This window comes from Acromyrmex echinatior, chromosome 1 (genome assembly GCF_024713525.1).
Source record: "Acromyrmex echinatior isolate Ae372 chromosome 1, ASM2471352v2, whole genome shotgun sequence".
NCBI lineage: Eukaryota > Metazoa > Arthropoda > Insecta > Hymenoptera > Formicidae > Acromyrmex > Acromyrmex echinatior.
The window spans coordinates 12,340,227-12,354,603 of record NC_141852.1 but is presented as its reverse complement, the minus strand read 5'-3'; the positions used below and the strand labels follow the sequence as shown (position 1 = coordinate 12,354,603).

At 33.5% G+C, this 14,377-nt stretch overlaps 3 protein-coding genes across 6 annotated transcripts; 2 read left to right on the top strand and 1 right to left on the bottom strand.

The window, feature by feature from the left end:
• Positions 1-49: 49 nt before the first annotated feature.
• LOC147910973 (transmembrane protein 203) lies at positions 50-627 on the top strand. The gene has a single exon (XM_087414871.1). The coding sequence runs from the start codon at positions 50-52 to the stop codon at positions 461-463; it is 414 nt and encodes a 137-aa protein (XP_087270997.1). The 3' UTR covers positions 464-627.
• Positions 628-1,555: 928 nt separating this feature from the next.
• On the top strand, positions 1,556-7,738 carry LOC105146831 (hypothetical protein). 3 transcript variants are annotated; one of them, XM_011057380.2, is made up of 9 exons: positions 1,556-1,735; positions 2,328-2,466; positions 2,543-2,753; positions 2,825-3,089; positions 3,270-3,431; positions 3,663-4,262; positions 4,401-4,807; positions 4,948-5,155; positions 5,281-7,738. In XM_011057380.2, the coding sequence occupies exons 1-9, from the start codon at positions 1,708-1,710 to the stop codon at positions 5,508-5,510; spliced, it is 2,250 nt and encodes a 749-aa protein (XP_011055682.1). In that variant the 5' UTR covers positions 1,556-1,707; the 3' UTR covers positions 5,511-7,738. The 3 variants fall into 3 exon arrangements, with proteins under 3 accessions (XP_011055682.1, XP_011055681.1, XP_011055680.1); XM_011057379.2 differs by having other exon boundaries at positions 2,256-2,466; positions 3,270-3,428; XM_011057378.2 differs by having other exon boundaries at positions 2,256-2,466.
• A 1,216-nt stretch (positions 7,739-8,954) lies between these two features.
• Positions 8,955-14,106, bottom strand: stc (nuclear transcription factor, X-box binding stc). 2 transcript variants are annotated; one of them, XM_011057376.2, is made up of 9 exons: positions 12,380-14,105; positions 12,116-12,289; positions 11,648-12,040; positions 11,203-11,484; positions 10,832-11,122; positions 10,299-10,762; positions 9,653-10,183; positions 9,487-9,593; positions 8,955-9,139 (listed from the first exon to the last, which is right to left on the bottom strand). In XM_011057376.2, exons 1-9 carry the CDS (start codon positions 13,617-13,619, stop codon positions 9,040-9,042), a joined length of 3,582 nt encoding a protein of 1,193 aa, XP_011055678.1. In that variant the 5' UTR covers positions 13,620-14,105; the 3' UTR covers positions 8,955-9,039. The 2 variants fall into 2 exon arrangements, with proteins under 2 accessions (XP_011055678.1, XP_087270532.1); XM_087414406.1 differs by having other exon boundaries at positions 10,299-11,122; positions 12,380-14,106.
• Positions 14,107-14,377: the final 271 nt, after the last annotated feature.

The window sequence follows — 14,377 nt, the reverse complement described above, 5'->3', positions numbered from 1 at the left end:
CATTATTATTTCAATATAGTTTATAGAGAATTATAAAATTTTTTTTACAATGATCTTCTCTTTAAACGAACTGGTTCACTGGTTAGGTTTAACAATTTTTGAGATATGGATCAATTTAATTGCCTTAATGTTCTTCACTATTTTGTTAGCTTTAAAATTAGATGGAAATTTATTTTTGGGACCATCGGGATGGTGGGAAGTATTTTCGCCTCTCTTTGTAGCAGATGGTTTAAATACGTATTTTTGCGCTATTATTTTTATAAGAATGTACATGGAAGGAATGATTAGAGCAGGCATTTTGCGAGCATTATGGAGTCAAATATCATTATTATTAATCTTTGTGTTTAAATATCTTCTGTGTAAAAAGCTCTCTGGACAAAGCACATTGGAGTATTCTGAAGTTTTGAGTCCTGTATTTATTCTTCTGCAATTGATTGCTGTCAGAGCTTGTCAATTACATTAAGAAAAATAGAAGAATTTTCCTGTATACTACTTCGATACTTCCAGAGTCATCATCTGTGAGAATGATATGTATTATATAATATACTTGTACATATATTTTGTCAGATTTATTTAGATTAAATTATTTAAGAAATTTGATCTTTCTGTAAATATAATATTATTAAATATTTTTATTCTGCTATTTAATATTATAACGTATTCAGGTTGTTTTTGAACACGTTATGCAATACAAATTTAATAAATATTCTCTTAAAAGAATAATGATATATGATACAAGAATGTTAATTAAAATGATAAAGTAACATATTGATAAAAAAATAATATAATTTGAATTAATATTTTATTATTATGTAAACTTATTGACACAAACTGTTGTTTTATAATAAGCAAAAGTTTTGATGAAAAATAACAAACATTAATTTTTTTGCTATATATTTAAATTATTTTGATGGATGATTTTTAAATTCTCTATTAATTTCCAAATTATTTACAGGACTTTATTATTTATGATAATTAATAAGGAAAAAATGAAAATTTAGTTTGGAATACTTGGAAATAATAAGTATTTATCTGTGAAAAAATTAATGTATTTAATAATAATAATAAAAAATATTTATACATACATAATTTCTTTCAAATATAAAATTAATTAATATAAAAATCATATTTATAAAGTAATATTTTTAATAAAAAAAAATTGATATTAGAAATCGATTATTTTAAAGTTATGACTTTGCAGAGCACGATTTACTTGAACTATTCACGAGAGTTCAATATTTAATATGCTATCGAACTATTTTTAACCACTACGTTCCAATATTCCATGCAGCGCTTGGAATTTACGTTTCTTAGAGAATGTCGATAGAAACTAAGACAGAAGTTTCCTTATATAAAAATAACAGGCCTGTGAATCATAACATAACATAGACCGATAAATTTAACACTGCTCCATTTAAACTCTAAAGATAAACAACTGACCAGCAATCCAGGTGCTTTATGTGGGCATGTGTGCCCCCTCCAGTCCTCTTCAGCCAAGATCAATAATCCTAACTGAAGGGAGACAGTGGATGTATTCAGTGAGAAGGGGTGCGTGAATCAAGTCATTCTATAGGTAAAGCCTGTTGCTGCTACCACATTTCACAAGTTCACAGAACGTGCTACATTAAACGCCACATTAATTGTCTGTCATAAGACTGATTATCAATTACAAGATTCAGTGATGTGCTGTGGATATACCGAGGGATTATGGATAAGCTGGCTAATTGGACTCATGGTTAGTTTTTATACCTTTAATTTTTAATACACATAGGATGGCGGCAAGTGCCATTTTTGTATATAAAACGCGATCAAATTTTCAACATACTGAAATAATAATACGCTAAATTAACAGCACACACACACATGTTTCCTTTGTTGAACTGAAGCTTATTGGAAGCTATATCAATTCAAACAATAAATTATAATTTATGTAGTATACCATGTAAATTATATTATTTTGTATTATGTAAACTTTATGGAGTGACGTTTTATCATGACGTATGTGTGTGTGTGTGTGTGCGTGTGTGCGCGCGCGCGCGCGTGTGCATGTACGTATGTGCGTGTGTATGTACATACATACAGATATATATATATACATACATATATATGTATGTATGTGTATATATATATATATATATATATATATATATACATATCACATATATATATACACACATATATATATATATATATATATATATATATATATATATAGGTCATTCTGTTTTTAATTTTATGTTTTTGTCATTAATTAGGTATAAACGCAACAACCCAAGTCACAGGTCAGAACTGTGTATCAAATTCATCAAATTCTGCGTTCCTCTTAGACAAGTCGCTGGTCACTGCACCTTCATGGAATGCGATACAACAAGACATAAGATGGGCGTTTCTATTACATGCATACAGCTTTGCATGCCTCTTCTTTGTACTAGGATTTTACACACTCTTCTCTATTCTAAACTTAAGGTACATTGTTATGCCTACATTGATGATGCCTATATCAATGAAAGCTTTATGTCTTTATTTACTACTTGTCTTGCAGATCTCTCATATCAACCAGACCATTTATGTCCACGATTAATATATTCTTATGTTTACTCGGAGCATCGAGAGCTGCTTCCTTATTCATAGATGCGTACAATCTTAAAGAAATTCTGCCCAAAGTCATTGGCTCAATTATATGGGACATTGGATATCCGTGTATTACATCTGCCTTTTGTCTGATACAATTGGCTTTCCTGCAACTGACAAAGGTATTAATCGCTTAAATTGAATAAGTTATGTATAATTAAACATTGCCATCCTTCATATGGGCCATTTTCAGCTAAAATTTGGTCCAGAGAAGATACAGAAGGAATCCTGTCTCAGCCTCATTATAACAGCACATTTCTTTTTCATTATCGCCAGCGACATTGTTTTATCCTCCCATAATTGCTACATGGTGAAATACATGGTACAAGCAGCGTTTCTCGTCTGGAGCATTCTTTTGTATCTCGCTTTCCTACACGCGGCTTACAAAATTGATCATTTGCTCCGAACTATGCCAAGTAGTATGTTGACACGGGACAATTCCAATGCCCATCAGAAAGGTTGGTTATTTATTTGTACGTCAATTTTTGTAATTTTTATTCTAAAATTCTTATCTTTCATTATATAATTATGTTTTTATGCACATGGACTTAAAATTATCTCTCTTTTCATTATTCATGTATATTTTATACAGCGTTTGTTTTGGAATTATATCACAAAAATTTACTTATATAATTCAGGTATCATGCAACTCGCGATGCTGGCACCGTATAGCAATCTGGCGACTTCGGTTGCTGCCGCGCTGGTACCTACTTTACTTGGCCCAGCTAAAATGAAAGGTCCAGAGGAAAGTGAGCCTGTAAATGCGAATAAAAATGCGGAGGGAGCACCTCCAGAAGGTGGTAATAGGAGGCAACAAATATTTTATTAGGTGTTGGAATTAATTCGTAGCGTTTTACAAGTGATGGGAAGTACTTTCATTAATGTATTTTTTAATGCTCATGTGAAATAAATAACATTCTTTCATTAAAAACGCTACGAATTAATTCCAACACCTAATATTATAAATCATCCACCCAGAAATATATGTTTTATATATGTTTTATATATATTTTATTGAGATCTGTTTTCAGAATCGCGAGCCATAATTACCACCAAGGTATGCAAGATAGAAGGACCAGTGCAAAAGGAAGTACAGAATGTTACAATACCTATATGTACCGTACAATCACCGTCACAGGAACAAAAATCATCAGTACCGGAAGTCTACGTTAGACCACCCACTCCTACTCCGTCAACTGCTAATCTGCCGATTATAACTGTGTCCAGTCCGAGTCGTAGAAGTTCCATGACTAGTCGACGAGGCAGCGACACGTCCACAAAATCTTCGCGCAGAAATTCGGAGTGTAGCGTTAGATTTGTAAATGAGGAGAATACAACGGAATGCAAACGCACGACGGAGGGTAGTCCTAGATCGTTGCCAAGAATGCGAGAGGAGTTTGAAAGGAATCGCTCGCCAGAGAGTCCACGACGATACTCTGAGAATATCTCACCGACAGGCAGCACCAGGGAACTAAGACGATGCTCCGATTTTACTCACGAAAAGAATCGTGGCTCACAATTTGCAATTAAGCTGCGGAGGAATAGCGATTTTGGTAATAGAACGCCCAGAAGAATGTTGCCACCTGACGAACATCCTAGATTGCCCAAAGTCCTAGATGTTAGCCCCGCAGGTAAGAAAGAAATATATAGCTCATATAAAAGTAAATCTTTAAAAATATTCCAGTTTATATTTTCTTTTAATATTTTCTTTTAATATTATTGTTTTTTTTATTTTTATCCTATTTTTACATTGTTTAACAATATTTTAGGTTCAAGACGCAATTCCGATATTGGTATATCACCCAGACCCGATTCGCGTAGAAATTCCGAGAGTTCCTATCGACGCAACTCCGAGTTTATTCACATTAAACCGTTAATTATAAATCGTCGGAGTAGTGATATCAGTATCAGAACTCTAGATAGAAGTCCCACACACTTTCAGAGTATAGTACCTATTAAAACGGAGGTGCAGGAGAAATCTGAATCAGATTCAGATCATCCTGATTGCAGCGAGAAGGCAGCGCTGATGACCGAAAAGTCCAAGAGCAAAGAAGAAGAACCAAAAGTACGCAAAAAAAATTTGTCGTGGAATGATAAAAATATTGAAGACGCGGAAGACATCACGCCAGAAACTAACTTACTTCCCGAAAATACGTCTAGTGAAGCAAGAGTTATGGTACGTAAAATGCTTGCTATACCATTAGACTCATAGAATGCAGATGCATCTAAACTAAGTCTTGGACTTTCGAATGACGTCTTTTTAAATGCCTAGAACTTTTGTGTCATTTGAGAACTGTACGATCTCGCTATTTCCAGAGTACGGACTTCACCCTTCATTCGATACTGAATCATATCGCATATGTGAATCGAGCAAAATCTGATACGCCGCTACATATACCGGAAGCAGATACCGCAGTTGCCAGGAAATCTCAAATGCAAAAAGTATTAAACGTTACACGCGCTACTGCAATTTTAGGGATTCTTCTATGCGTCACGGATGCCTTTCGTATTTTTGGACCATACGGTATTTATAATAGTACAATAATAAATAACAAGTAGAAATTATAATTTTATTTTTATTTTTATGAAATATTCTTGTATAAAATAATATTTATGTATAAAATAATGCTATTGATGATTCGTTTTTAGGACTCTTTGCTGAAACCGTACCATACGGTACAGAACCAGCACCAACGCAGTTTCCCATGCCATGGCCGTGGCTGTTGTACCAAACGATACCCAGGATATTCGAATTTCTGATGGGCTGCGCCATGGCGAATATAACTAAGCAGCCATCAGTAAGTCCACGACATCAATATCTGAGTAATTATCCTAGTTATTCCCCGCGCATAAATCGAGGTAATAACCCTTATATATGAAGCAATAGTTCACCTAAGCGTAATCATAATTCAAAAATCAAGATGCCAAATGAAAATTTTTATTAATTTTTTTTTTATCACAGATCTTAATATTATTCTTTCAAGATAAATTATTTTTTGTAATGACTCCGTGATTGTTTTAAAGATAGATTTTACAGACATATATAATATTACCTCTTGTATTCGCAACAATTTATGTTCGCCGTTTTCCTTAAAGTGTGCTCACTAAAAGCTCACTTTTAACTGAAAAAAGAATTATTATAAAAAATTGAAGACTTATTTTCATACATAGTTTTAATATGAATTGTGATGGTTTCTGTCGAAGAGATACATGCAATGCAAAGGCATTTTTGTAATCAATACACGATAAAAAAAGAAAGACGGAGTCTCTCGAAAAATTTGCTATATACGAAAATATAGCAATAGATGAGTATAACATTCTAAACATGGAATAAATGTTTAAGCAAACATCTAATACAAATGCAATAGTTACGTAGCATTTCTAAAAAAAACCACTTTTTATGCGAAGTGTTCATTCAATGCACATATTCACACACAAAAACAGATATCTATTTTTTAAATTAGATTAGTTTCCTGATGGATTAATTTAATGACTTTTACTATGTTCTCTGAAAGATACATATACATATATATATTTTTTTGCTGTTGAACAAATATATCTATATATATATCATTTTTTAACTTACATATAAAATTTGAAAGAATATTTTCAAAGTAAAAAAAAAGGAAAGAGAAAAGAAAAATAGACTGTATATAAACAAAGATGTTAAATTAGTAGGTGACTTTTATTGATAATACGTGAAATAACGTTTTTACTGTGTGTCAACCGCACCAATGCTTAGAAGTAAAAGTATGAATCCAAACTCTCAAAGTGCCCTATTACTAAATGTTCAACAAAATTACAACAATGACTTATCTGCAAGTTGAATTTGTAACAGTGTTGTGATCCTACATGTGATATCATATTTATGTGTTTAGAATAGGAGGCCATTTTACGCTTATGTAAGCTTAAATAACACTATATTCCGTGAGATAAAAGACTGTAAAAGTGAGAGTTTATGATAAAAAAAAAACAGCTATCATAGTTTTATTGCAATCATATACAATTTATCGTATTTTCAATGTCTTATATAATTAAGATAGGTATTTTATTATGTTGCACCTGTCAATAATTTTAATTTATAATGTGATATATTTTTAATTTTTACAGATTTACAGCTAAACTTATATCTTGTACATGGTACATGTATATACCATGATATTTTATTTGTATTCGATATTAGTATTAGTATTTTTGTATCTTTTTTTACTTCTCTTTATTACAAGCTTATATATATATTTAATAATGTTGACTTTCTATTTATGTATTAATATTTTATTTATCTCTGTATGAAAGCAAATATAGAACAAGTGAGAAATTTAGTAGTAATACTTACAGGAGCATAAAAGGTCTCAGCGAGTAAATATCTGTTTGAAATTTATAGTTTGACAAAAGTAGTACTCTGAAATATAACATTGATGTTTCATGTGCCAAATACTCGTGTTAACTATTTTAAATGTTTACAAGAGATACAAAGTCTTATTATCCTAACAAAACTCTTCTACAAAACTATATATAGATATAGATAAATATTTATATACAATTGGATGTACAATAATAAACAACTATTGTTTTAATCAAATCGATAAGAATTTTGAAATTATGATATATATAATGCATATATATAATTGATATTTTTACTGATGCAAGATCGCAGATTCAATAGTTATAAAACAGATATAAGATGTATTACTAAAGTTTTCAATAGAAGCTCTCTATTGCTCAATAGAAAAGCTTTCTATTGTTCTATATATGAATTAAAAATGATTTCTCAACATGACTGTTTGGTCATTAAATATATGTATGTATAATGAAGTTGTGAATTATGATAAATATTATACATATTCAATCAAGATTGATTGCCATAACTGTTATTAATTATAAAAAAAATGTCTGAAAACCTTTCGCCCAAAAGTATAAAAGCTACAGTCTATATCTCATATAGCACCTCATCCAGCACTGACTTTATTCTTCTATTATTTATATTGCTTTATTATATTAATCTCAGAATTACCATATGTTATGTTTAAGAGGTATCAATATAATCAATAAATATGTAAAAGATTGATTGAAAAAAGAATTCTGTAGAAATAAAGATGAAGAAAAATTGAGCTATGACACACTTTTCTTGTGTATTTTGAATATACAAAGTTCTTATCTGGAGACACGAACGGCGTTAAGACAAGTGCAACGTCATGATTATATTTTACCAATCGCGAAAGCAGTAATGAAATCATTTTAAAACATTAAAAATCGATTTTTTGTACAGTCTTTGAATGATAAGGAAAAAACAGTATTTTTTAGCAAGAGACGTATATTGATTCTTTTTTTATTACATTTTTTTAGGCATGCTAGCTTTATATCTATTTCAACAAAATATATAATATTGCAAATAATTCTAAATTACAATAAAATGATACTTTCAAGCTAATAATTAATCTATCAAAATCTTTTATAAAAACGTAATAAAAATTGTTATTACTGTATTAGATTCTTGTTTGATAAGTATTTATGAGTTTGTCTTAATTAAAATTTATATATTGTAGTTGAAAACAAAACTCGAAAACGATAGCATAATTGATACTGTAATACACGTCTTGCATTTCTACTTGCAAAATCATGATATTAACTAAAACAAGACAAAAAAATTCGAATAAATTGTGCGATCGAATTACTCGAACAGTTATAATGGAACTCTATTTATTTCAAATACTTCACTGTTTGAATATATATGTATATATTGCGTAAAATAGGGCAATAGGAGTCAGGCGCGGTAATTGTTGCCCAAAACAAACAATGTGAATATAACACAAAACTCTTTATTAGATAACCCGCTTAGATGTTTCGGCTCATTTTTAAGCTGAAGATAGATTCGGCTAAAAAATGAGTCGAAACATGTAAGCGGGTTATCTAATAAAGAGTTTTGTATTATATTCACATTGTTTTGCGCAACAATTACCGCGCCTGACTCCTATTGCCCTATTTTATCCAATTTCTTTGTGATTAGTAAGGAATCTTTGTGAATCAACTTATGTTTTACATGTACATATATTATGTCATAAAGTGTTAATTTTTGTAAATGTATAATATATATATATATATATATATATATATATATTCTTACATTAAAAAAAATTGAGCGAAAATATTTATTGCAAACAGAAAATAAGTTTTTTCCTTGAAACCAAATTTAATTCAAGAACAATTCAAATATCTTCAAGCTCAAACGATCCGAATAATTTAAAGTTCGATTCCAAAATTCATACTGTTCGAACTATTCAAGCACATGAAAATTTCACACACATCACATTTTAAGAGTGTAATTACAATTGTACCCATTTTTTAAAGCCCTATTTATGATATTATATACATTACAACCTATGTTGTCTTTTATATTCTACTGATGATTTAGTCTCGATAGTCAAAATAATCTATTTCTTTGTCAGTAGTTTTAGGAGTTGACGGCAGCAATTGCTGATTCTGTTTTACAGGTAACGAAAGAACAGTCCTGCAATGCATGTAATTACATATTATTCATTTATTTATTAATTCGTTAATTTATATATTAATTCGACAATTACGCGGAAAAAACGATTTTGTTAAAGAATAAAAAATTTAGCTAAATACAGATCTATAAATAATTTTATTAGACTATCAAAATTATTACATAGGACACTAAAACATAATGAGCAATTCCTGTTTTATTGATATTGTAATGTTACAAAAAGTTTTAACAATTAATTTGAGCGTACTGCATAATTATTTTGATAGTCTAACAAAATTATTTTCAAATCTGTATCTAGCTAAATTTTTAGGTATTTAAGCAAAATCATTCTTTCCATGTAGATATCTTACTTTGTAGAATTATTTCCCTTCGAAGTATTAAGTACCGGACCTGGAACCTTTCTTTGTCCCTTCTCTCTTTGTATCATTTCTAGTAAACTGTAGCTTGGTAGCCAACACTGCAATGTGATACATTCGTTACTAAGATGATACATGCTTTAATTAAGCGAGTTTTTACCTTATCTTTTACGGCAGTGGCAACAACATTTCTCTTTGGCTCTTCATCATACGCTTGACTCTCGCAGCCAAAATGCTGGCACGACTCGTGCACAAAATGACGCTTTTCTCTGTTCATAACTTCAAATGAGTAACTCCGGGATTTCTGTTTGGATGTCTTCGCTAACTGCACTAATTCCGTCAACTTGTCGTGAACCATTTGACAGAAGTGCGGATCTTTTTTAGCCCATTGTTTCATGTAATCGCTATATCTGGGCATTAGTTTGCCGCTTAAATCTGGATTGGCGATCTGCAGTCCTAATGCGAGTCTTCTGTTTCTTTCTATTGTCTTACACTCATCGTTACATTCCAAAGTCTTTAACTGATTCTGCTTTTTCGCACCTTGCCCGAACACTTCTTCCAAATCGACAGAGTGACCGAGTTGCATATCGGCCATCTTACTAGCCAAAATGTTGCTTGCTATCCTTTGATATTCTCGTGCATTATCTGCACAGACACGACTCATAGTCCTATGCCCGCACTGGCACGTAACCTGTAATATAATCGTAAATATAATCTTAGAGTACAAAACTTTTTGAAATTTCGTAGTGATGACAATGGCTTCCAATCGCAAATAGATGATCACTTAAGACAAAAATTGTTTTTACCTTGACCATCTCTTTGCAAGGCATATCTGGACATTTGCCTTCGTGGCACGGAGCAGCACAGATATGTCCGCAGAGTTCTCTCATTGTAGTGCAAGGTTGAATGCATTGTTGTCCAGGTTTCTCGCAGGATCCAGCGTGGCACATTGTGATACATTTATGCCGTCCACATGACAATGGCTTATTACACGGCAGACCACACGAGATCTCTTTCACATGACACGGCACTGCCTTCCTGAGTTCATGTCTGCCGTGACACCATCTTTGAGTCAAGACGCTGCAAGGTGGACATGTAGACTCGCTATGGCAGTTGTGCAACACCTCATGGTCACAGAGGTGTTGACGCGAACACGGTCGATTACAAGTGGGTCTTCTCGTACCGCATGGTACCGGTGGATAAATCACCTCGGCGCCGCATTCACAATACAATTCTTCAAAACTGCTCTCCAAGCAAGGCGAACATCTTCCTATAGGAGAGAAAAAAAATTTCACTTTATATTGTCCAATTTCGATCATAGATACAATTATGTACTTACCTATATGACATCTTTCTTGGCACTTGTGCCGACCACAGCTTAAAGTCTTTGAACAAGGTAACGGACAGATGTGTTCAATGTCGATGCAGCACAGCTGATTACAATTATGTTTACCGCAGGTTCTCTTCTTCTTGCAACGTTTCTCGCAGCGCGCGTCATCGGCTTTGCTTGTCAAGTCCTTGCAAGCGATCTCACGGTCCATGTTACCGCAACGGCACTTGACATCAGTATTTAAGTCACATTCCGGGCATTCCCCCAAGTGACATGGTGCCTTGCAGATGTGCGGATTACCTGCGTGAATGAACAAAAATTTGATTCAGCGCGTCTGTACAATGATAAGACGCAAAGATTAAAGACACAAAGACACTTACTAGGCTGGCCGCATTTCAAGCGCTTTGAGCAGATTTTATCGCAGATCGGCACAGGATCCATACAGCTCTCTCTCTTTTCCGTTAATGGTGTTTGACCACAACAACACATTGTAACTCTTTCAGGCGTCAAAGAACAGGGTTCGCAGGATCCTGGATGACAGACTTTCTGACAATAATGTTTCTTGCAGTCCAATGTTTTATTACAAATATTATCACAGGAAAATTTATCTGCAACATTGGCTCGGCAGGGTATCTCCTGAGTTTTCTTACTACAAAAACATGCTAAACAAAATAAAATAAAATCATTATAATTATACTGGCTGCTATCTGCTGTAATTATTACAATTTGAAAAAATTTATCTACATATTCATGTTAAAATAAATGTATATATAAATATATTTATTTTAAATTAAAAATTAGCTATCGATAAAGAAATTGAATTACTTTGTTGTACAATTTCGTCACAAGGCCCGCACTCTCCTTGATGACACTTTTTCTGACAGGTGTGCTTGCCGCACGATAGATCTTTTTCGCATACTGAATCGCATATTAACCGTTGTTGAACGCTACATAGAAGCATTTTCGATGTTCTACCGCATCCGCAATACTTTGTTACCATTGCCACGCATTGTGGACAAGAGCCAGGATGGCAGAGCAGAATGCATTTGTGCATACAATTATTCTTGGATAGATGACGACCGCAAATCTCGCCACATGAATGTGCTACGTCCCTGCGATTCCATTCTGGCATCTTCATCTTTCCACAGAAGCAAAAGTAATCCTCAGGCACGAGGAAACTAACATCCCGACAAGCCGGACACTTCCAACTATTATTTTCTAAAAGAAAATACACAAATCAGAATGTACAATTCGACAATTCGATGCAATGGCAAGTTTCTACTGTTTACTTACCACTCTGAGAGGACTTGGCCCATTTTTTGATGCATTTTAAATGCAATACATGATAACAATTGCTGCAAGACCAAACATAATCGCTTTGCTTAATATGCTCATAACAAACCAAACATTCCAATGTTCCCTTGTTCAACTGCTCAGTTAATCTTTCCCTCTGGCTCGAGTCGTCATCTAATAAGAATATATAAAGTTATTATTTCATTATAGTTTTTTTTTATATAATAATAATGTGATTTCTTTGATAAATTGATATAAATATACCAATATCATATTTTTTCTTGTAATTTTTTCCCTGAGATGCATGTACTGTCTCATTATTTTCTGTCTTATCTCTCCAATTTGTCATTTTCTTCTCCTTATAATTTATCATCTCATTGTTTCTTCTTTGTGTATACTTTGCTGCTGTTGTTTTACGGCTAGTACCAGATTCAGATTGCATATCGTTCGAATTGTATCTATGATAATTAAACGCACTAGCAAATCGCTTAACTCTACCATTTCGTGGTGTTTCTTGACTTCTCGAAAACATATTTTCTGAATCGTTATCTTCGTGCATCAATATCTCTTCTCTATTTCTATCGATTTTTGCACTCGAAGACGAGTCCTCTTGAACATCCTCACCAAAAGTCTTATTTTCCTGACTACTAGACATGGCTGAATTAACAGCTACAGTCATAGTACGAGCTTCTCTAGCAGCATTCTGTCCAGGAGGTACATTTGACTGATACTTCTTATTGTAATATTTGTTCTGAAATTTATTATAGTTTCTCGCATTGTAAGTCCTAGGAGTATCCCTGTAGCCAAATCTCGATGAAGCCTGCATGTCCTGTGGCTTCTTCTGTCTATAATTGGTATCTCTTCTGTTGTCATAACGTCTCTCACCTTTGTTGTCCGACGAGGCTGACTTTGGTCTAAATTCTTGCGTGAAGGTATTGAAACCACTCGGGTTGCCGTTATCATACTTCTTGAATCTGTTATCCTTTCGGAATCTGCCCTGATTGTTCGGTACAAATTCATTGGCTATAGGATGCAAATTGGAGTTCTCCACTACGGTAGACTGGACGACGTCACTCGTCGACGGTGACGCATGCTTGCCGGCCATTCGGTTACCTCTGGATCTTGGTCTGTAACCGCCACGGGAGAAGGACGGCGCGTTATGCGACGTCGGGATGCTGCCGTTCGACGCTCCCGCGTTATCCGCGAACAAGGTGTCTGGCAGTACACGTTCCTGATAGGCATTGTTCTTCAAAGGCACCATATTCGACGAGTACTGGCAGTCGTCCTGATAATAAGCCATTGTTGGTCCGCTCTGCTCGTAGACCTGCCGACCACCCCTACCTCTAGGATAGTAGCCTCCAGTGGATACATGAGGTACATCGCCTAGATATGCGTTGTTCTCAACGAAGTATGACCAGTTTCCTGCGGTAGCGTCTGCTGCATTCCGGTCGTCGTACACCAAGCAATTCAGGTCTTCCGGATATGAACCGTTCCAGGTGGCCATTACCGCAATTGCACAGTAATGCGAAACTGCACGGAACGCGGGGACAGGGGGGGCAATAAGTACACGGATCTCTTTATCTGCCGAGAACGAATTTTTTTCGCAAAAAGAAGAGAGGGAAAAAGGATTAAAATCGGAGAATTACCGTTTCGGCCAATTGCAATATGTTACGCTAGACCGCCCGCGTCCGATACTTTCAAGAACAACCTTGTTCTAACCTAAAAAAAATTCGAAAGAATACGCTGTTTGTTTTATTGCTTGAGACAGCCGTTTGCAATTTTTAAATTGATCACTACGAAAAGTCAAAAACTGCAGAGCACTGTAGAACAAAAAGTGAAGTAGCTATGAGCGAAATTCTGGCGAACCTTCTCCCGTCTAGCAGCGATTACAGCAACCTCTAATGGAAGTCTGCGATTAACGGAACTATCAAGTAGTATAAATGTATCATCGTAACCCGATCGATAAGATTTGAAAAAAAAATTTGGATATGTAATGGAAAAAATAAAAAAAAATATATATATATATTTCAAGGTAGAATTTTATAAAAAAATTTTATAAATGAAAGGAATAAAAAGAGGAGTGAAAAGTTTTGAGTGTTTAAAGATAAAATAAGTTTTGCAAAATTTAAAATTCATAACAAACGCTCCAATTTATTTCAAAAAAACTGTAATAAAAGATGTGAATATTTTAAAAAATTTACTGATATTAACAATTCTTATTATGATTCTTATACAATTGTCTCTTTCAAAATTATAGATTTA